We start from the raw sequence: 24194 nt of genomic DNA, 5'->3' as shown, positions 1-24194 counted from the left end.
TTTCCCTTCGTGTTCATCAGAACAAAGAAATGTATACGGGTCCGTAACAACATGCAATTGAGATGACAGATTTTTTATTTTTGGGTGAACTATACCTTTAATTTAATCGCACCTGTGGCCTGATATTAAATAAATCATCAAAGTCCCTTTTTTCAGCTAAAATATATTTTATTGTTCTACGTAAGGAAAAGTCACCTTCATGTTGTATATTTAAAAATAAAAACTAAAGTGTAAACTAACCATTTAGGGTTTGTTGTCAAATTTAAGATGTTGCCAGACAGCTTCCATTTTCTTTAAACTAATAAAGCAATTTAAATTAATTTCTAAGAGTATTCACATCACCATGACAATTTAGAATAATCTGCCACAAAAAATAATACATAAATATCTCTCATGAAACAACAGAACACATTTTAGTATGATATAAATATTATTTCAATTAAAACATTGCAAATAACATTGCAAAAATTCAAATGACACAATCATCAAAGCAACACAATATATTTAATATGTAAAGTGCACAGGTGCCTTGAGAGTGTGGTCACACTTAAATAAATATATACAAAACACACACAATCAAATTTTTAGATATAATGATACAGTACATATCTGTACTTAACTCCCAAGTAATGACGTTGATCATTATTTTCATAGAAAAGTCATAAAAATCATACCATCACAGACTGCACACATTTGAAGGAAATGACATTATTGACTGTAGTACCAAGAAGAAACAATATGGCTCCCGACTGTACTTCATTATCTGAAACTCTGCTGCGTGGCAGCATAAGGCACAGTGTGATTAAACTCAACAACATCAACAGGATATGACGCTGCTCTGTCTGTGAAACTGCCTTTAAACCTTTAATCCTAATTCCAGTTTTGTTTTTCCCCAAAAATGGCCACCACATAAACAGCATGTCCAGCCTGGGGTCCATTACACTGAGGCTGATAAAAGATGTCAAAGTAAATTGCAAGCAGCTGATCGGGACCGGTCGGCCCCTGCGGTCTGGGGTTCATGGCTAAATCTTTCTGGCTCTTGAGTCTTTGAGTTTTCACACGGGCCATCAGCTGGTGGTTTGCTTGAGGGGCTTTCTACTGGGTTTTCCCGATTGCTTGCGGTGGAAGATGTCCTCTTGAAAAAAGAAAGCTGAATGTAGAAAAGAAAATACTGATTTAACAAACAGATATAAAAACATACTTAAAATTAGATTTGTATAATTTTAGCATATTTTACAAGGACATTGATATGCCATTGCTAAAGTGTTAGATTAACCATGTTAAAACAACGACTGAATAGTTTAATTGATACCCTATTCCTGGAGCCAAAAAGAGTCTTCGGTTTGCCTCCTTGAACACCATTTTTCACTGGCTGTGTCTTCTCCTTTAAGATGGTAGCAGGATCAGTTAGATCTTCAGAAACTACAGTAATATAAAGAGAGACATTCTGCTTATAATCATTAATTGTGATTTAAGCATGGGATGTGTCTTTTCCATTCAAGTACATAGGACTTCTTGCATGACAGAAATAACATCCCTAAAATGACTTTGCATCACATTGGTTTAAGGTTTAAAAAATTAAGGGGAAAAATGCAAACCTTTTGTTGGTCCATCAGGGACAGATGTTTCTGTTATAATCTCTTTTTTCTGCAGGGGTGAAAGAATTAATTTGCATTGTTAATGAGCAAACTGAGCACTTATTATTACACAAATCTATATACTTGTAAAGAAATGACAAAATTCATGTTTATCATGTTTATACAGTAACTGTCAATATAATTTACTCATCATATGAATAAACGGTAGTGTAGGCTTAAACACACCTGTATATCTGGTTCTGTAATGGTTTGCTCCTGCTTCACCATCTCGGTTCTTTTCTCATCTAAAATCACCTCTTTCTTTTCATTCTCCTCCCATTTTGCCTCTTCTTCAACCTCTGAAACATCATCATCTTCTACCTCCTCCTCATCAGAATATTCTTCTTCTTCATCTTCTCCCCCTACACTTTCATTTGTCTCGTCCTTCTGGATCCTGAAAGCTTGTTGATCGTAATCCTGCAGAAAATGAGAGGTCGTCAGTGATACTCCTCTAATGCTTAGGGTCTGCTGTATTTGTACACAGAAAGTGAGACAATCTGGGTGCTAAAAAGGTCAGAGAGGGTTGATGTTAGCTGGAGAGGACAGATTCTACTGAAACTACGCAAACACTTAGGATGTATGTGAATGGGATCTGTAGAGCTACAGACAGTGGAGGGGTCTCTATAAAGTATCATATGGGGGCAGCCTCACCTGTCCTGAGAAGAATTTTCTGTACTCTGCCTGATTGAAGCTGCTTTGTAACAATACATTTTTATATCTATTTGTGTTTTATTAATAAGGTCCATTGCATCTGAATAATCAATGGTTTTGTTAATTAAAAAAAGAATAATGTGACTAAAAGAAAAGAAAATAAATAATACATAAGAAACTTAACAGATATTCAACGCTTGGAACCTAAAACATATGTACACATATAAAAAAACACAAAAAATTAATATGAATTAAAAAAAGACTATATTCAATTAAATAAAAAAAGTAGTTTACTAAACTGCTGTATAGGCTACTTACCAACATATACATTTTACAAAAGCTATTACTGGGACGGTACCTTATAAAAAGGTCCTAATGGGTGATTCTCACGAAACCATTGAAACACCACAGCATTAATGATTTTAGCTATAAAATGTGTAATATAGTTATATTAAAAAGCATCAGAATTAACACAATACTGTGTTCTACCTTGCACAATGTGTGATTTCAACATAAGAATTTATAATTTGTCAATTTTATCTCATTTTCTGCTGAAATCCTCATTACCGCAATGTGCCGGCTGTGTTTGAACAGGCGTTATGTTGTAATTTAATCAAATTAACACAAAAATATTTAGAAAAAAAATAAATGGATGTTTCTCTAGACTACTTTAGATGACAGAAAAAATATTTACTGAATATTCATGTATAATAATAATGAAGAAAAATTTGGAAAATGATGTGTCCATGCCTGATGTTCTCATCCTCCGCAACACTTTTTGAGAACAGTTTAAGCACACATACAGAATTTTAATAAAGTTTGATTTTGAGTGACCAAGCACATGGACCACTTACTTCAAGATGGCTACCAGGTAGGATCATTTTTTTACAGTTAATTTGAAATATTGTCTTGTCAGAATGCTTACACGACATTTTGATTATCATTACCGCAACAGATGCTTATTAAATGTTAATTTAATTAATAGAAGCATAATACTTTGATTTTAAATGCATGTGCAGAATCTCCAAATTATGTTCTTTCAGGTTTGTCATGTCATTTTGAAAATATGTCAGTATTGATGTTTTCTGTCTGTTGCGGTAATGAGATTTTTTAGGACTAATTTTTTTAATTATGTTACAAAAAGTGTTAAATGATAAGTAAAAGTGTTTAAATTAATGTTCCCATTTACTCCAGACTTTGTTTTTCAATGTCTGGTGGGAAAAAAGTAAATTTAACCAATTTTTACATTTTCATGCTTGACATTTTTAAAACCAAGTTTTCATGAGAATCACCCTAATATGTACCATTTAGGAAAAGAAATGTACCTGTGAGGTACTAAAAAGGCCTAATAAGCATACCTAATATGCACTCTTTAGGTATAAAGATGTACTTGCGTATTATATACTAACTGCTCTATTTGTCCTCTTTTAGTAACTTTTAGCATCCATTTAGTAAACTTAAGAGCACATTTAAAGGGACACTCCACTTTAAAAAAAAATATTCTCATTTTCCAGCTCCCCTAGAGTTGAACATTTGATTTTTACCGTTTTGGAATCCATTCAGCCATTCTCCTGGTCTGGCTGTACCACTTTTAGCATAACTTAGCATAATCCATTGAATCTGATTTGACCATTAGCATCAAGCTAAAAAATAACCAAAGAGTTTTGATATTTTTCCTATTAAAAACTTGACTCTTCTGTAATTACAACATGTACTAAGACCGATGGAAAATTAAAAGTTGTGATTTTCTAGGCAGATATGGCAATATACTATACTCTCATTCTGCCGTAATAATCAAGGACTTTGCTGCTGTAACATGCCTGCAGGAGGCGCAATGATATTACACAGCAGCCAAAAATAGTCCCCTTGGTAACTTTCGGGCACTACGTAGTACTTGATTACTACACTGGAATAAGAGTTTTCAAGTTTTAAATAGGAAGCATATAGAAACTCTTTGGTTATTTTTGAGCGCAATGTTAATGGTCTAATCAGATTCAATGGATTGTGCAAAGCTATGCTAAAAGTGGTACCGCCAGACCCGGAGATCAGCTGAATGGATTCCAAAACGTTTAAAATCAAATGTTCAAATCTAGAGGAGCTGGAAAATTAGCATATTTTCAAAAGAAAGTGGAGTGTCCCTTTAATAGTAAAAGAGAACAGCTGTGCATTAGATATATGGAAATGCAAAGGCACGTCATGTGTTCTTCATACTGTGTGGACAAATTATTAATTAATTTAGGATTACTACATTAACAAAGTATAAATCTGGTTAAAAAGTCGGTTAAATCCTTAAATAAAAATTCCAAATGCATTTTGAATCAAATAAAAAAATACAAAACAAGACATTCTGTATCTCCTGCATAGTAGTTTTCTGTGAACAATTCTGTAAATTATTTTAAATTGAGGTACTGAGGTAGCACATTATCCCAAAATTGTTGAGACTCCTGAGATTTGTCTTCTGACACTGAATCACTTTTTGCTGTAGCTTTCATCGGCTGCTTTGTCTTTTTCACATCTGATTTTAGTTTAGTAGATGTAGAGGCCTTTTCTCTCTTTCTCTCAAGCCTTTTGTCTTCTTGTTTCTTCTCTTCCTCCTCCTCTTCACTTTCTTGGCTCTCTTCTTCCACTTCTTCATTATCTTGTTGTTCTTCTTCTTCCTCCTCAATTTCTTCTGATTCTTCCTCTTCTTCTTTTTCTGACTCTGTTGATTTATCTTCACTTTCTTCCTCCTCGTCACTACTTTCTTCCTCTTCATCTATGCTCTGCTGTTCTTCCTCTTCTTCATTTTCACTCTCCTTTTCATCCTCCTCTTCCTCATCATCCTCACTTGTTGCTTCATCTTCTGTGTCTTCATCACTTTTTTCCTCCTCTTCATCATCCTCACCTGTTGTGTCTTCCTCACTTTTGTTCTCCTCTGTTTCATCTTCTTCCTCATCATCCTCACTTGTTGTTTCATTTTCCGAGTCTTCATCACTTTTGTGCTCCTTTGTTTCACTGTCTTCATCTTCTTCCTCCTCATCATCTTCACTTGTTGCTTCGTCACCTGTGTCTTTATCACTTTTTTCCTCCTCTGTTTCACTCTCTTCCTCCTCTTCCTCCTCTACATCATCATCTTCACTTGTTGCTTCATTCTCTTCCATGTCTTCATCACTTTTGTCCTCATCTGCATCATCCTCTTCATCTTCCTCACTCTCCTCATCCATCTCTTCTGAATCTTCCTCTTCTCCTTTGCTCTTACTTTCCACTGCACTTTCTTCTTCATCCTCACTTTCATTCTCGTCTGACTCCTCATCCTCCTCCTTTTCATCTGATTCTACATCTGATCGCTCACTCTTGATTTCTGTGTTTTCATTTGATTCCTCTCCACTCTCCTCTTCTTCACTCGTTTTGCTTTCATCACCTTTTCCACTGATTTCATTTTCTGTATTTATCTCATTTGTTTCTTCTTCACCATCTTCTATTCCATCACCATCTGCTGCCTCACTTTCTTCTGCCTCATTTTCTTCATCCTCACTAGAAGATTTGATCGTTGCATCATCGTCATCCCCAGAGTCGTTGTTTTTTGTTACTTCCTCAAGAGTCTTGGTCTCACTTACTTCTTCTCTGTCATCCACTTCCTCTTTATTATTTCTTCTTCTCAACCATTTTTCACTTTCGGTCACTGCAGAACTCACCATTTCCTCCTCTGAAATTTTGCTCCTCTCCTCAGTACACTCCTCCCCTTCTTTCTCCATGCCTTGTGTTGATGTTTCCTCAAGCGTGCTTCTTTCCATTTGCCCGTCTGAAGAACCTTGTTCTGGTTCAACATTAATGATGACATTTGTTTTTCTGGCTTCATCTTGTCTTGGAAACTCGCATGATTCACTAATAGAGGAGACATCAGACAAAGTTCTCTGTTTGGAAAGAGGTTTTGGCCTCTGAGGTTTCGAGTGGGTAAGAAACTGACCGACTGCTGCTTCCTTAAGAAGACGAGCAGGACTTCCTGTTCCGACATCCTGGATTACTGACATCACCTCGGTGAGACGATTCTGTTGCATTAGCTCAGATTTGGACTCTGATTCAGATGAGGAGGGAGCTTCGGGAAACATGGTGGCCAACTTAAGGGCTTCTGAGTTTTTTTCTGTGCTCACTTTGTCCTTTAGAAGTGAGTGGCTTTGTTCTGGTCTGGATGACTTTGTTTTTGAGGGAATGTGTTTTTTGGAAGAGGATTGTTTCGTGTTGGCAGGTGTCTTAGTATTTGTATTGTCGTTTCTAACATTTGAATTCTCGCTCAGTTTACTTTCTATCTTTACAGTATCGATTTCACCTTTACTAGGTGTGTTTTTAACCCTCTGATCTTTGGCTCTTGAGACCTTCTTACCTGTAGGGACTTGGTCCTCACTTGTAGTCTGTTCGAGATGTTCAATAACAATCACTGGTACTATTTTGACGTCTTTTTCTTTCCCTTCAACCTTTTGAGACTGGCTTCTGACCTCTACTGGATGTTCCTTGTGTTTAGTTTTTCCAGCATACTCCTGGTTTGACTTTGTGCTTACTTTGGCAACTTTATGTTCAGCTTCTACATTTGAAGGTTTCTCCTGTTGTGGATTATTCCCAGCTTTGGTTACAGTGTCTTGATTCAGCTTGGCTTTCTCTTTTGACCTTTCCCTCGACTCCAGTTGCCTTTGATCTGTAGTGTGTTTGAATCTAGATCTGCTGATGTCAGTCTTACTCCGCCCAGGTTTTCGGTCTTCCAAAGCAATAAGTGAATTTTCTTTATCCTGGCCTAGACCCGCTGGGCTCACATGGGGACTGTTCCCAACTACTGAACTACTACTTGAGCTTCTAAGTAAATCTGTGGGAAGGGCTTTGTGATGACTAAGCTCCGCCCTCTTGCCACTTGTCTCCTTACCGTGCACTTTCACAACCTTAACCTTCTTCTATCCCAGGAAGCAGAGGATAAAAAGAGGGAAAGAGTAAGAAAGAAATGAATGCACATGCAGATCTGGAAGAACAAGAGCAGGCAGGAATGAGCTTTAATGCTGCAAAGCGAATTAAAACAAAATCACAAATGACAAAAGAAGGAAGAACACAAAGAAAGAAAGATGGATGTCTTTAGAAAATGCTACAGAAATAACTGAAAGACGACTTCTCAGGCTCTTCATGGGCATCCAAATAGCAAATTTCTCAAAATTCCCAAAAAGGTCTTACCTTCTGTATAGGAGACAATGTGAGGCTGTTATCACATGGGTCCATCTTCATTACATGAGTCTGAAAACAAAGACGTGTTTGCATTAGTCTCACTTTCATTTGGGATTATAAAAAGCATGCATGCCTTTTAATAAATGAATGTCTGCTTTTCCTACCAGGTTTAATAAGTCAGTGGTTTCTCCAAGATCTTTTACGCTTTCGTTATCCTCTGAAAAGTTTTTGTCACTTGGAACTGACAAAGAAAAACATAAAAACTTGCTTCAAGGACTCAGAAAACATTTTAATATGCAGTAACCTGCACAAACTAGGTGTTGTTATAAGTGACAGTGGCATTTGTGAATGTAAAAACACAAAATCAAAATATGGGCATTTGGCAGGTCATTACTCTGAAGGCCGTTGTGAGAGATCTTCCTGGGTTGTTCACCGTGGGCGTGCCAGGTTTGATTGGGAGCAGGTATTGATGTATTAAGTTGATTTCCACTTAGGTTTGGAAGAGTTCTGAACATTTGTCCAAACTGATCTGGAGAACGTTCCTGCGGTCAGAGGACAAATACATTTATGCATTTGGGAGACACCTTTATTAAAAGCGAACTACAGTGCAATAAATCTATACATGTTTTATCAGTATGTGTGATCCAACCCATGACAAACCGAGCTATAATTATGCTTAATTTGTTGAAGGTAATCTACAATCACCTAAAGGATTATTAGGAACACCTGTTCAATTTCTCATTAATGCAATTATGTAATCAACCAATCACATGGCAGTTGCGTCAATGCATTTAGGGTTGTGGTCTGGTCAAGAAAATCTCCTGAACTCCAAACTGAATGTCAGAATGGGAAAGACAGGTGATTTAAGCAATTTTGAGAGTGGCATGGTTGTTGGTGCCAGACGGGCCGGTTTGAGTATTTCACAATCTGCTCAGTTACTGGGATTTTCATGCACAACCATTTCTAGGGTTTTCAAAGAATGGTGTGAAAAGGGAAAAACATCCAGTATGCGGCAGTCCTGTGGGAGCGAAAATGCCTTGTTGATGCTAGAGGTCAGAGGAGAATGGGCCGACTGATTCAAGCTGATAGAAGAGCATCTTTGACTGAAATAACCACTCGTTACAACTGAGGTATGCAGCAAAGCATTTGTGAAGCCACAACACGCACAACCTTGAGGCGGATGGGCTACAACAGCAGAAGACCCAACCGGGTACCACTCATCTCCACTACAAATAGGAAAAAGAGGCTACAATTTGCACGAGCTCACCAAAATTGGACAGTTGAAGACTGGAAAAATGTTGCCTGGTCTGATGAGTCTCGATTTCTATTGAGACATTCAGATGGTAGAGTCAGAATTTGGCGTAAACAGAATGAGAACATGGATCCGTCATGCTTGTTACCACTGTGCAGGCTGGTGGTGGTGGTGTAATGGTGTGAGGGATGTTTTCTTGGCACACTTTAGGCCCCTTAGTGCCAAATGGGCATCGTTTAAATGCCACGGCTTACCTGAGGATTGTTTCTGACCATGTCCATCCCTTTATGACCACCATGTACCCATCCTCTGATGGCTACTTTCAGCAGGATAATTCACCATGTCACAAAGCTCGAAATCATTTCAAATTGGTTTCTTAAACTTGACAATGAGTTCACTGTACTAAAATGGCCCCCACAGTCACCAGATCTCAACCCAATAGAGCATCTTTGGGATGTGGTGGAACGGGAGCTTCGTGCCATGGATGTGCATCCCACAAATCTCAGTCAAATTGTATTAGTATTAGTATGGTGTTTCTAATAATCCTTTAGGTGAGTGTATATTTACTCTGTGTGTATGCTTGTTTAACCACAGTAATTCATTATTTAAACTATTATTAGTACTGGTTGAAATTGGAAATGCACTGGCAGTATTTATTAGCTATACTAATATTGACACAGACAGTAAAATTAAATACACCATGTAGGACGCAATCAACTGTTTACCCATAACTAAAAGTATTAAGTTCTTATAACTAGGGTCTTAAGATTGATTGACCCACCCGTTCTCGGCGTCTGACACGAGCAGAGATACTCCTGTTTAGTGTGGTCTGGTTGTGCGTATCCCCCAGTAGCTCTGTGTATGACTTCTCAAAGTAGTCTTCTGTGACATCATCCTCTTCCAAGATCACATTTTCTGAGTTTTCATCTCTGGGCCTGGCCAACACAAGCATGTGACATCCACCACACGATACCTAGAAAACACACACGCACAGTTTACAAATCCCATCAAATCCAGACCAGAGTTTAGTAGTTTTTACAATCTATTATTAATTCAAATCTGCTATGACTAAATACATATTTTAAAAACATGAAAGAACATTGTGCTTGTTGAATTTTTATTTTTGGCATAGATAAGTACTTGATATCGATGTTCCTGTAGCTAACTGGTAGAGCATTGTGTTAGCAGTGCAAAAGATCATGGGATCGATGCCCCAAAAAACACAAAAGTTGCATGGATAAAAGCTTATGCAAAAAGCATAAATGTAAATGTAGATATAAGACTGTGTCGTCAACCGTAAACAATACATACAGCCTGTATGTGGTAGTTGAGGAATCTTGGACACAGTGTTGGTCTGAACTGATTGGTGAAGTTCTCATCTCCAAGTCCCAGTTTTCCATGGCGACCATCACCAAATGTGTACAAAAGGCCACTGTCTAAAAAGTTTATATATACAAAACAGAAAGCAATTATACAGTATAAGATCAAGAGGATACAATGCATTGTCAGTCAGGTAGTTTTATGAGTGTGAATTACCAGTTACAACCGCTGTGTGATTTTCTCCGCACGCCACATGCTTCACTCTGCCCCTCCTAAAATGCTCAACCACTCTGGGTAAACGAGACTCAAATATGAATGTGCCGTGACCGAGTTGGCCAAACTGACCCAGTCCAAACGAAAGCACCTCGTGCTCTGCAATATTAGATATGAACAAAACACAAACCATCATTGCAATTTCTCCAAAAAGAAAACAATGGAAAGGCAATATGAAAGCAAATTATGTCTTCATACCTGTAAGTGCCACCGTGTGACCTCCACCGCACGCCACCTGCATCACCCTATCAGAGATGCCCGTCACCTGTTGTGGGACTCTATGATTAGCCAGCTTCTCTGTGGGCAACCCCAGCTTCCCACTGTCCTTTTCTCCGAATGTAAACAAGGCCCCATCCACTATAACAAATGAAATATGCATCACCTAGCAACAAGACATCCTTTAAAAAAGGGCAAATTATGAATATTTCATGAATGTAATGTCATCATACTGTGATCACAGAGAGGAAGTATGGAGGTCATTCATAGATTAAAAAAGCTTTATATTGTATTAAAGTAACAAATTACTGTTTATACACAATACATAGCAAGGTTAATCAATATTTTAGGCATTATGGATTTAATAATGCAGTGAGTGCAGACAAAATGTAGAAAATGTATACAAAATGCACCATATTTCTAGGTCACTTTGGATAAGATGTTGAATAAGTGTAAATTTCAAAAGCTGCATCTCAATTCGAAGGCTGCGTCCTTCGGAGGTCACTTCTGTTGGCCACATCCTTCATCAAGGTTTATCAGATTTTAGTTCAGAAAAGCAATCATTATATTTTAACCCTGGAGAACCCACGTGGTCAAATTTTTCAATAAAATAAATGGGTTTTTGGATTTTCCTGGGTTCTCCAGGGTTAAAGTAAGAATGAACTACAGAGATTAGTTCAGGTTTAATTTCAGAAAAACAATCGTTATATTTCAAAGTAAGAATGAATAACAGAGATTAGTTCAGAGTCTGATGGGAAATAAAAATGATGTATGCGGCCAACAAATGCGACTGCTGGAAGATGCAATTTTCGATATAAGACACAACAATAGAATAAAACATCTAATTAAAGTATTAAATGTCATTAAAAAGTGATGTAATAAAATATTTCAAATTCAAGTGTTTAATATTCACACTGACTGTACTTTTATTTCAGTCATCTTTTTGTATTTGTTTTACTTTGTTACACATATTTTAAAATTAAATGTATTTCCATTTTATTGTTATTTTAAATGTAACATTTCTCATTGTTTTTATTGTGACTTTAAATATCTCTTATTTTTAGCATTATTACAATTCATTACGTATCTTTTTTTAAATGTTCTCCTTTTTTATAAAGTACTTTAAATCAGTGGTTCTCAAACTTTTCCGGAGTGCGGCCCCCCTGTGTACGGTGCATCTCTTTGTGGCCGCCACTAAAAAAATTATGACATAAAACATAATTACACAAAATTTATGATAAATTAATGTTTTTTTATGTTATTAAATTGGGGCCCCCCTGACACAATCTCAGGGCCCCCAGTTTGAGAACCACTACTTTAACTATTTCCCCACAATTGGTGAATAATCTTGTCAATTAAGAGATAACATTTTCCTGCCAATGTTGAGTTTTTATGGAAATCTGCTATTCCGCTATTATCCACTAGATGGCTTTTACCCAATTTATAAAAACTGAAGCAAAAACAAATTTTATTAATTCTAAACTTTGTGTATGTTTTGATAATCGTTCTGAATCTGATCTCTAACTAATTCCTTACAAAAAAGCAATTATTTCAGCTTTTTGCTCGAAGAAATTTTTGCTTTTTGAAGAAACCTTCCCATATTTAAGAGGTTATGAAAAGAGAACAAATGAAGATACAATTATTTGTTTCCCCATTTTGTTTGTTTGTTTGTTTGAAAGCAGAGGGTCTATTTTTTCATTTGATATATTTGTATGTTTATATATTTATAGAAGAAAATTTTCCTCAAAAGGCATTTTGTGAAACTTTTGTGAAAATCTAGGCTGGCGGGGAATGAGTTAAGTACCCTTGGTGTATTAAATGTGTATATAAATAAACCTGCTTTGTGTGGCCTTAAATAATACATTGTAATAAGAAAACAGCAAACTTAAAAATAAGACATAGAAAAAGCAAAGAACTTTCATTTCTTCCAGGTGATACAATTATGACCAGCAACTAACTGAAGCATGGCATGAGGTATCAATGGCAAACATACCGGTGACAAAAGCAGAATGATAATATCCACATGAAACCCAGGAAACTCGTTTTCCCACTGATACCTCACGAGGGGTCAATGCATTACTCTCCTTTCCCAATCCAATCTGACCCTCAGAGTTATCGCCCCACATGTACAGCCTGCCACCCTCTGATATAACACAGAAAAAGATAAATAACTTAAATATATCAGCAGGAAACTTTCCATGGTATTGGTTTACAAATCACAAAACATCGAAAAACAACATTGCACTATGGGATGGTGCAAAAGACGGTGTTGCTACAATATAAGGATGGTTAAACAAAACTCTTACGTTTAAGGGCAGCAGATATATTGGAACCAGCAGCAAGCATAATGATTGGTTCATTTTTGCTAAAGAAGTCCACCTGGTGGAAAAAGGTTCTGTCTTCACAGTCACCCAGGCCAAGCTGTCCTTCATTATTTCCTCCAGAGGCGTACAGGTTACCATGGGCTGTACAACGAACAAGGTGGAAAAAACAGACACATTGAAAGTAATAGCACAAAGAATATTAATAGCAAGTTTGTATTTTCTTTGCATTAATGTACTCTAAATTATAAGCGATATTATAAATATATTTCCATAAGTAGACGTTATGCACTGTTAAAATGTTTCTTTTTTTTGAAGTCCTAGGAGTCATTTTTATGTTTAAACCCTTTTTCTATTCCAGTGTAGCTGTGTATGCAGATACTATATGTAAATCATTCATAGGTTGGCCTCCCAAAGAGTATCAAAAATGTGACACTGTGACACTTTCAATACATTGCTTTCTGTTTGATTGGATGGATATACCACCAATGAAAGAAGTTTGGGGTGGGGATACAAGTTTGTCTGCTAGGGCAGGGTGGATGTGATGTTAAAAAGTGAGTTAAAAAGTTCTGAGTGAAAAGAAATTACATATTAAAAACAGCAGGATTTGATTTAACCCAGTGATTCTCAAACTAGGGGGCACAAGATGGTGCCAGGGGGCAAGTTTTATGGCATTTTCATCATAAATTCTGTTTAATTAAACCTCAGAAAAAAAGACTAGTAACAAATAGCACTACATTGTGTCATTTAATATGTTTTGTTTAATTCGATTCTAAGTTTGAGAGTGTTTCATGTCATGAATTTACTTTGGGGGGGACCCGAAGGCATGCACCCTACACAAGAGGAAAAGTTTAAGAACCACTGATTTAACCAAATCAAAATCATAAAATGACAAAAATTCTGTTATGTTTTCATAAACTTACACGTGTAAACAAGTGTGTGATTTCGTCCACAGGCTACGAGCATCACCCTCTCTGATTTAAGAGCTTTAAGAGAACAAAATTGTCATTGCATGTCTGAAACATAATACATTTATACAACCTGCAAAAAGCTTTTTAAGTTTAGTATACTAACTAATATACACACAACTAAAGTTAATAAAATACTGTTATATTATGGTCCTTAAATGTCTGGATTAATGGAGATTATGGACCACTCGGATGGTGGGATTGGGATTAAGGGATTTAGAAAAAGACCTATGTTTTTTTTCTACTAATATGTATAAATTTGTGTGCCAGCTCATAACTACTGTATAACTTCTGAACAATATTTATGTCTGTTTAAAAATGAATATTATAAATAATAAAACAGAGCTAAAACTGACAGCATTTGAAATAGTTTCATGTGTGTTCATCCGTTTTAACAGGTGTGGATGACAGAAAGCTTTAAATTACAGCTAAAATCAGCGTTTGACTGAAAAATTGACATACCTTTCACACAAGTGGGTTTATTTACAGTGGTCTTTGTTCCCAGCCCCAGCTGCCCCCAGTTATTACTGCCAAACATAAACAGCTTCCCATTTTCTAAACAAAATGTGAATAAACAGTGACAAGATTATTGATCATACAATAAAACATGCCTAGATACACCACTAAAAGTGTAATAAATCATACCTGTTATTAGCGCTGTATGTTCATCTCCACAGGATATTCTCAAAGGCACGTCATATTTTAACCAGAATTTACTAGGGGCGTTATCAGCAAATTTACTCTTTCCAAAAGTGAAAACAGCTCCAGTTTCTAAAACAGAAAGTAGTTCAGTTCTAACTCCATAAAATATCCATTTATCTTCTGTGCCCTATTTGGTTAATAATAATTTAGACATATTAAATGTTCACCGTAATGTACAGTAATGCTTAATGCTAAAGAGAAGCAGGAATCCTCCAAATAGTTGTCTATAAAAACCTGTCATAACAAAATGTATACATTACATAAAATAATAATGTATACTTAATAATAATATTTTAGAATAGAGAAAGATTTGTATGATTGATGCTTGTTTACTTGTGCATGTACAGTATTACTGTTATACAAATGTACAGTGAGAGAGAGAGAGAGAGGCGTGACCACATGGCGTGGTTGCCTTGGAGACAGGTAGCCACAAGCGTCAATGAAAGAGAGTCACATAGTGTTCAATGAAAAATAAATACAAAACACAAGCGGATTTGCACTTATACATGATAAGTATTGTAATAAACTGAAAGAAGTACAGTAAGAACGTGTTGAACATCATATAAACACGTGAACCGCTTCCATTTTAGCACCGTTATGTAGCCCATGCTAACCAAGAAGAGCAAAAAGAGCCTAGTAGTGGAGCAGCGATTAAACATAACTAAACAATTTACATTGACCAATATACTAAATAATATCTCACCAGGGATCTCATCCTCTGTCTCTCCTGCCATCTCTTCGGAATAATCCTCTTATTTACGCTGGGGCTCTAGGAAGTGTGAGCAAGAAGCTTTAGGAAAGCAGAAATCCTCCACTCGAGATTTACTTCCGTGTTAGTGTTGCGCCGCGTCACGTGTTACCTGGTCAGCTCACCTTGATATTGAGAACGTGAAATAAAAAAGTAGCATTTTTCTTAACAATATCCACATTTAACGGCTTTCATTACGACTTTAAAAAGATAATTATGACACAAAAAATAAAGTTTACATTCTAATATTTATCTTTGTGTTATTTTATGTACATGGATTTATTGTCAACGGATCCACATAAATAGATAAAAACATAGATTTACAAACGATAAATAAATTATGTAGTTATGTATATTTTCTTATTTAGTCTAGTCGTCCAATGTTAATTAATTTGCTTAATTGTTTGTTAATAACACTTTAAAAACTTGACAATTGAGCAATTTTATTCCCTAGATTTATATACAATTATAATAGAAAATACCAGATTTGTGTTGCTTTATGAAAATGTAGATTTTTTTCTTGTTTCATATGTCATATTTATTTGATACTTACATGTTATTCTGCAATAAATAAACGCTTCAGATTGATTTTCAGTGTAATTTTAGCAGTAATATTCGCGCCATCTAGCGACCAAATTAGCTATCAACTACAGTGGAAGGGCTAGAGCTCAAAGAACCAATGCTAAATCAAACGCCTCTTCCGTTTCACTCTGTAAACAGAATGATCTCATCTCAAATCTTCCTCCGTCTCTTTTTAGTACTATTTTCCACCATGCGTGACCAGAAACCATGACAGAAATGTCCGTGAAAGAAAATATTTGTATTATTTCTTTACGATTTTTTCGACCTTTTGCCATGAAGAGCAGTACCTGGAGATCTTTGAGTTAGCCTGCAGGCTAGCATGCTAATTGTCCTATAAAGAGGGCAAACAATCAGCTGCCTGTTGCAAGCTTGTTAAAACTGTTGTCATATTGTGTTCTGCTTGGGGAATAATGGAAGGGGTGCTTTACAAGTGGACAAACTATATGACAGGTGGGTAAATAAATCAGCAGTGATAAGGTGACATTAGATACTTTTGAATGAGTTCATGCACTCAGCTTGCAGTATGATATCTTTACATAACATACCTCGGCACTGCTGTGTTACATAGGCTGTACTGCTTTATGCATTTCTTTTGTTCCTAACAAGGTGTGTGCTTTTATAGTATCTTTGCATGTCAAAACCACAAGGAGCAGTATTAACCAAATCTGTCATCTGTCAAACTTCCTGCTCTGTCATGTGATTTTATGGTAACTGATTGTATGCAGTAACAAAACTTGCAGTGGTCTTTTAATAGTCTCCTTTGTGATCTGATAATAAAATCTTTTCGGTTACAGGATGGCAGCCGAGATGGTTTGTGTTGGATAATGGCATTATTTCATACTACGATTCCCAAGATGATGTATGCAAAGGCAGTAAAGGCAGTATTAAGATGTCAGTATGTGAAATTAAAGGTGAGATAATTTTAATGAATGACACATTATATTCAGTGATGCATATCCTATTACACTGATGTATTCCTTTAATAATGTAAACTGGCCATTCTTGTCATTTTTTGACTTCCTCATGTTTACACCAGTTCACCCGACTGACATCACACGGCTGGAGCTGATCATACCGGGAGAGCAGCATTTTTATGTTAAGGCTGTAAATGCGGCGGAAAGACAGAAGTGGCTGGTGGCTCTGGGAAGTTCCAAAGCTGGACTCATTGACACTAGAACCAAAAAAGAAAAGGGTGGGCCTTTTGGATCATTTGGTTTTATTGATTTATATTATTGCTTTTTGTTTGGTTTCCCAAACAGGGCTTATCCTAGTCCCAGACTAAAATGCATGATTAAGTTGCCTTAATTTAAAAACACCTTGCACTGACATATTTTAACATATATCAGTACTATTGTTTTGTCTCAAAATGCACATCAGTATTGTTTTTTGTAAGATATTTTTAAAAACGACTTAAATGTCCTAAAATCCTGGATTAATCTAAACCCTGTCTGGGAAACCGACCCTATAGAGTTAAACACTTGATTTTTACCGTTTTAAAATCCATTCAGCTGATCTCCGAGTCTGGCGCTACCACTTTTAGCATAGCTTAGCACAATCCATTGAATCTGATTAGACCATTAGCATCGCGCCTAAAAAATAACCAAAGAGTTTTCAAAAATGTTCCTGTTCAAATGTACTGTTTTGTAGTATTATTGTGTACTAAGACAGACAGAAAATTAAAAGTTGTATTTTTCTAGGCCGATATGGCTAGGAACTATACTTTCATTCTAGTGTAAAAATCAAGGACTTTGCTGCCGTAACATGGCTGCAGGAGGTGCAATGATATTAGGTAGTGCCCAAAAATAGTCCCCTGCTATTAAAAGATACCAAGGGGACTATTTTCGGCTGCTGTGTAATCATCGGTCTTAGTACACGATGTAACTACAGAAGAGTCAAGTTTTAAATAGGAAAAATATCCAAACTCTTTGGTTATTTTTGAGCGTGATGCTAATGGTCTAATCAGATTCAATGGATTATGCTAAGCTATGCTAAAAGTGGGAGCGCCAGACCCGGAGATCAGCTGAATGGATTCCAAAACGGTAAAAATAAAATATTTAACTCTAGGGGAGCTGAAAAATTAGCATAATTTAAAAAAAAATTGGTGTCCCTTTAACAAACGTTATATAATGATTAAAAGGTTACTGCATAGATTTCCATAAATTATTAAGTAAGTATATGAATTATTACTAATTAAAATTACTTAAATTATATTTCTTAAGCAAGGAAAGCATTCATTACAATTGTTTTTTTGTGAGTTCAAGGTTCCAGTTGTGACCCTATTCTGTGAAAACCCGTCTTAAGTGATTATTTCCTATTTTCAACATAAAACCATGCTACATAATCTAAAGAACATTTTGTCAAAATATAACCTTGATATTCTTAATATTGACCGATTAAAGTCCTATCAAATATTGAAATCATTGACTGAAATCAAACTTTGATGCTCCTAATCTCACTATTAGATTATAAGACTTTAGCTTGGATTTCATAGACAGGATCACAAATGTTTGGAAGCTCTCTCCTCTGTATGGCCCATATAGGAATTGATCCCCAATGGGGAATTCTTTAGAGAGCTTTTATAACCAAAAGCTTGTCTCCTGGGTGACTTTTAAACATTATCCCATCCACTAAAATTCTTGTTTCCTCTCCTAATGTGTCTTCGCAGAATTAACAGAAACCACAGAATCACTGAAGACCAAGATGTCCGAGCTGCGTCTGTACTGTGACTTATTAATGCAGCAGGTGCACACTATTCAGGAGTCTGTGGAACAGGAAGGGGCGTCTACGGTGGCCAGCACTGAGGTTAGATGCCTCACTTAGCTGTTTTCATAATAACCACATTAACCATCACAAACAGTGTAGATGGGTGTGCACAGCATGAATGCATGATCAGATCAGATAGCTTTTTCTTCTGCTGTTTTCCAGACAAGGAATGAGGCATCCTCCTTACTGAGTGCGACCTGTGAAACCTTCATCAAAACACTGGAAGAATGTATGAAAATCGCCAATTCCAAATTCACAACTGATATGTTGCAGTCCAGTCCCTCTAATTCAATTATGTCACCCGTGTCCCCTTCTCCCGTCCAGATGTCCCGGGTAAAGACACACACAGGTCACATACATTCATAATATAATTTAATGTTTGAAAAACACTCTGAAAAACGGAGTTTGGTCGACTACCAAAACACATTTGTAGTCAATCAGCAGTAAGGGGCGTGTCTACTAACCAACATCGTAGGTAGGGGTCATTTGTTTAGGTAATTTCAAATGTCAACAGTGGCTTTCAGAGATCATGCACCCTGTCTTTAACTATCAAACTGTATATTTGTTTAAAATATTCCAATATATAGCTGATATTACTGTTTGTGTTAAATGACATTTTCATGGGATTTATAAAGTTAAAGCAAGTTACAAAAACAAGAAAACATGTCTTGTCTTAAAGGGGACATTTCACAAGACTTCTTATGATCTCAAATAAATCTTTAGTGTCCCCAGAGTACATATGTGAAGTTCTAGCTCAAAATAGCTAGGGATGCCCCGATACCGATACTGGTATCGGGTATCGGCCTCAATACCACATTTTCTAAAGTATTCGTACTCGTTAAAAGTCCCCCGATACCTGGAATCAATACCACGGTCTGAGAAATGTCTATGTTTGAGCGGCGTGTAAGGGGTAATGCCTCTTGTGTTGTCCGAAGAGGCAGAGTTTACAACAAACTGGAAAACTAGTCCTTTGTTTTTTTGTTAAATTATATGACTAAAGCTGTTACCTATAAATTTAAATCATGTTTTTTTATTAAGTACTCGGTATCGGCAAGTACTGAAATGCAAGTACTCGTACTCGTACTCCAAAAAAGTGGTATCGGTGCATCCCTAAAAATAGCATATAAATAATTTATTATAACATGTTAAAATTGCCATTTTCTAGGTGTGAGCTAAAATGTGCTGTTTTTGGGTGTGTCCTTTAACATGCAAATGAGCTGATCGCTGCCCTAAATGACAGTGCCGTGGTTGGATAGTGCAGATTAAGGGGCGGTATTATCCCCTTTTGACATCACAAGGGGAGCCAAATTTCAATGACCTATTTTTTCCCATGCTTGCAGAGAATAGTTTGCCAAAACTAAGTTACTGGGTTGATCTTTTTCACATTTTCTAGTTTGTTAAAAGTACTAGCGACCCAATTATAGCACTTAAACATAGAAAAGTCAGATTTTCCTGATATGTCCCCTTTAAGCAAATTCATTTCTTATTTTTTATGTGATTTTGGGCTTAATATGAACCTGACATTTTTCGTGATTGGTCACTTATTTATTTTTTGTTTGTTTTTTTGTGTAGATGAAGCGTTCGATCAGCCATCCTGGCACCTACAATTTTGAAAGGTAGCTACTAAATGCTTTCAGTCCAGAAAGCTTCTGTTGCTATTGTTTTGAGTGCCTATAAATACAGGTGCTGTGTCTGTTCAAGGTCGAACTTACCAAAAGAGTGTGTGGCATCGCAAAAGTCTGCCCAGAGACGCACACGAACATGCTCGGATACAGAGGCTCAAAGCGACAGAGGGTCCGAAGAGACAGAACGTAAGTCACAGATAAGTGCTTGTACAAGTGCTGTTACACTGCCCAAAGTCACTGAAAAGTTCAGCCTGTTACCAAACTTTGCTCTGGCTCAGTCACTTGTTGTTCATTAATTAATAAACAGTATTGGCCTTATTGTCTATAGAGTGAAGATATACCATTAAAGGAATATTTCACCCAAAAATGAAAATTACTCATAAACTCATTCCCTGCCAGCCTTTTTTTGATTTTCACAAAAGTTAAAAAAAGCCTTCCAGGAAAATTTTCTTCTAAAAATATATAAACATACAAACATATGAAATGAAAGAACAGACCCTCTGCTTTCAAACCAACAATAAACAAACAAAACTGGAAAAAACATTTAATCCTATCTAAAAAAAAATTCTGCTTATAAACTCTTAAATATGTTTTTTTTTTAGCAAAAAGCTGAAATAATTGCATTTTTTGTAAAGGAATTTTGTTAGAGATCAGATTTAGAACGATTATCAAAACCAGACTGTACGACAAGATGGACGACGCCCGTTCGCTCTCTTTCATTGGTGAAAAGTGAAGCCGCCAGTGTCCCGAAGAAGAAATGAGTCTGCGCAGTAGTGATTTCGGGACCAGTCCTGCGCAGTAGTGAGCAGGAAGTAAAGCCGCGAAAGTAAGGCCCCGCCCTTGCTCTCGAAGAATGCGCATATCACAGCTGTCAATCATGACATGACACCACCGTTTTTATAGCATTAAATAACTAACTAAACACAAACTTATTTTAAAAACAAACACTTGAATTTACATCAGCGTGATAAAAACTACAGTAAATGACAGAAACCAGCTTCAGAAAAAAGATAATTGGAGTGTAATTAAATTGTTAAGTTGGTCTCAAGTCCCATTGAATAACATGGGAAGGCGGGGTTTATGACCTATACTGGGACCAGTCACTGAGGGGCGATCGAGACACTTTGGCTTCACTTTTCAGGGCGTGTGAGGCACGCGTGATCAAAACATACAGAGTTTAAAATTAGTAAATAACTTTTTTGGTTCAGTTTTTAATAAATTGGGTAAGTATGCCATCTAATGGATAATTAGATTAACATTAAAATTCATCAGGAACATGTTTTTATGCAAATGTTTTCTCTTAATTGACGAGATAACTCGTCCATGGCAGGGAAAGAGTTAAACAATGTAAAATCTAAATGGTTTTTATGTGCCTACTCCTCTTATGCGTCGTGACAAAACTTGCACTCACAAGACACGCAAGAATCAATAAGATTTTACGTTGTGTGTGCTGCCATATTGGAATTTAAACCTGTTTTAATTTTTTTTACATTATATATGTGTTATAATGGTCGCATTAAAAAACCGTTCCCCAGGCAGGATTAAAAAATACAATAAATAAAAATTAAAGGGGACAGAGAATGAAAAACCATTTTTACCTTGTCTTTGTTGAATAATGGTAGTCTACCCGCATTCACAAACATACAAAAAGTGCTAGACATGCTAAACATCTCAGTCTCATAGAAATTCCTCTTTTAGAAATGTCAGCCAGAAAACAGCCCAATCTGAAAAACTGATGCTTATGACATCACAGGCATCTCACTGCGCCTCCACTTTAAAATAATTGGCTACATTTTTTGAGTGACAGCAAAGTCAGCCAATCAGTAATGAGATTGCAAGACAAGCCAGTAGGGGGAGCCAAATAGGTGCAAAACCACTTGTTTAAAATCCCCCACCCTAATGAGCTATCTGAGAGAGTTTTTTTGGAAGCTTCTAAGGCATTACAGACCCAAACAAAATTTTTTTTTTGTCTACATGTCACAACACAACACAGAACAAGGATAAATACCCCGTTCAATCATTCTATGTCACCTTTAAGTAAATAAAGTACAGATCAATAATTAAATAAAATGTAATAAACCACATCTTACATTCTATATTCTATAATTTCACACAGCCAGATTATTATTTAATATAACTCCAATTGTGTTGAAGACAGTATGTTAAATACAACTAGAAAGGTATGAGAGTGAGTATATATGTGTATATACAACTATTTGACAACCTGAAATCTGAGGGTGCAAAAATCAAAAAATTAAGAAAATCGCCTTTAAAGTTGGCAAAATGAAGTCCTTAGCAACACATATTACTAATGATAAATACATTTATATATATATATATATATATATATATATATATATATATATATATATATATATATATATATATATATATATATATATATATATATATATATATACACACACACACACACATATATATATACACACATACATATATGGTAGGAAATGTACAAAATATTTTCATAGAACATGATTTTTACTTAATATCCTAACAATGTTTTGCATAAACATGTATAAATTTGACCCATACAATGTATTGTTGGCTATTGCAAAAATATACCATGCTACCAGGGTTACAGATATTAAATAACGCTTATATTATACAGTACTGTGCAAAAGTCTTAGACCACCATGCCACAATTAGATTAGTTTTTGCCATTTTACAGTGATCATATATAATTATTTCTCAGTCTCTTTAATAGAATACATTCAGAAAATACAGGAAATGTGTATATAGTATTAAAAACTGTATAAAAATGTAAACTGATGTGTCAAGTTTTTAGGGTAAACTCCCCTTACACTTGAGCAATAGCAGAAAACTGCAGGACCTCTTATACCTAAATAAAATTAAATCCTAATTTGAAAGAAATTTGTCTTTTTACTTCGTTCTGCTCAAAATGCTCAAGATGTGTTTAGTGCCAAGAGAGTTCACACTAAACACCGACGATGCCTTAAGAAAATTTAATATTTAATATTTCTTGTATTTTCAGTTTGTTTCTTAAAAAAAATAGATTGAAAAATAAATATGGATGGACATTAAAACTTCTAACACAACCAGTCTGGTGGTGGTGGCCTAAGGCTTTTGCACAGTACTGTATACAGTAATATATGTTTGGGCAAATGGCAATGAGTGAATGCTTATCTTCACAACACATTTCTTTTTTCTCTTTAAGGCTTGATGTTTCATAGAGCAAACATCAATGGTGACTCCACTCCCAGTATCCCAGAAGAGGTTGGAACGAACACAAAGTTCCTGTCTGAAACTGACACCCCGGAATCTGACCTTTCCCTCTAAACCACAAGGGACAGCGGATGAATAGATTTGGGATAAAAGAAAAGCACGCACTGCTATGCAATCAAAGATTGCAGCGTCACATAGTCGGATTTTACACAGTATTGTCGTATTTCCTAATGAAGAATTCGGTTGCACTTTATAAAAACAGATGACGAGAGGAAAACAATAATCCGATTTGAATGTTTATAAAGTACTCTTCCAGGTATTTTAAAGTATTTGTTCGCCTTGACGCTACTAAGGTTTTCATGTCTTATTTTGTGATAAATAATAATTGCCATATCCCTTCAGTGAAGAGTTGAAGATGTTTGTACTGGATTTCTGATGTGTTGTGCAGTTGCCTTTGTTAAATGGGAAACCTTGAAGAAAAGGTTTTTGTTACCGTGCCAAGAGGTTGTGTGTACTTACTGACATAAACTTTGGTTTTGTATTCACTCGGCATGTGATGTTGTTCATTAGTTTATGATGCGAAATACATTTATTTATTTTTGTATGTTACTAGAGTTTTCTCCACAGCGTTGTTTTGCCTTAATTCTTCGCATGAAGGAATTTGATTCATTAATTATTGTAATGTTTAGAAAAAAATATTAAAATGCTATAGCAAGATTTTATTTCTTTGATTTGATGTTTGCATCTGTAA

At 35.9% G+C, this 24194-nt stretch overlaps 3 protein-coding genes across 4 annotated transcripts; 1 reads left to right on the top strand and 2 right to left on the bottom strand.

Moving 5' to 3' along the window:
* Positions 1-143: 143 nt before the first annotated feature.
* On the bottom strand, positions 144-15343 carry rpgrb (retinitis pigmentosa GTPase regulator b). Of its 2 annotated transcripts, XM_065241134.2 has the most exons (17): positions 15225-15343; positions 14465-14590; positions 14282-14374; positions 13775-13837; positions 12837-12995; positions 12524-12673; positions 10513-10671; positions 10258-10413; positions 10033-10157; positions 9503-9694; positions 7864-8011; positions 7634-7710; positions 7479-7538; positions 1824-2054; positions 1599-1647; positions 1313-1422; positions 144-1150 (listed from the first exon to the last, which is right to left on the bottom strand). In XM_065241134.2, exons 1-17 carry the CDS (start codon positions 15253-15255, stop codon positions 962-964), a joined length of 2118 nt encoding a protein of 705 aa, XP_065097206.1. In that variant the 5' UTR covers positions 15256-15343; the 3' UTR covers positions 144-961. The 2 variants fall into 2 exon arrangements, with proteins under 2 accessions (XP_065097206.1, XP_065097205.1); XM_065241133.1 differs by lacking the exons at positions 144-1150; positions 1313-1422; positions 1599-1647 and adding an exon at positions 6649-7207.
* Positions 4656-6620, bottom strand: LOC135718836 (uncharacterized). Its single transcript, XM_065241135.1, has one exon. It carries the CDS (start codon positions 6374-6376, stop codon positions 4679-4681), a length of 1698 nt encoding a protein of 565 aa, XP_065097207.1. The 5' UTR covers positions 6377-6620; the 3' UTR covers positions 4656-4678.
* A 616-nt stretch (positions 15344-15959) lies between the features above and the next one.
* Positions 15960-24174, top strand: plekha3 (pleckstrin homology domain containing, family A (phosphoinositide binding specific) member 3). The gene is made up of 8 exons (XM_065241138.1): positions 15960-16301; positions 16646-16762; positions 16888-17043; positions 18517-18653; positions 18777-18947; positions 20187-20230; positions 20316-20425; positions 23436-24174. The coding sequence occupies exons 1-8, from the start codon at positions 16262-16264 to the stop codon at positions 23555-23557; spliced, it is 897 nt and encodes a 298-aa protein (XP_065097210.1). The 5' UTR covers positions 15960-16261; the 3' UTR covers positions 23558-24174.
* The last annotated feature ends 20 nt before the right edge of the window (positions 24175-24194 follow it).

Source organism: Paramisgurnus dabryanus, chromosome 14 (genome assembly GCF_030506205.2).
Source record: "Paramisgurnus dabryanus chromosome 14, PD_genome_1.1, whole genome shotgun sequence".
Classification (NCBI taxonomy): domain Eukaryota; kingdom Metazoa; phylum Chordata; class Actinopteri; order Cypriniformes; family Cobitidae; genus Paramisgurnus; species Paramisgurnus dabryanus.
The sequence above is the reverse complement of the archived record's forward strand: the minus strand, read 5'-3'. Positions and strand labels throughout refer to the sequence as shown.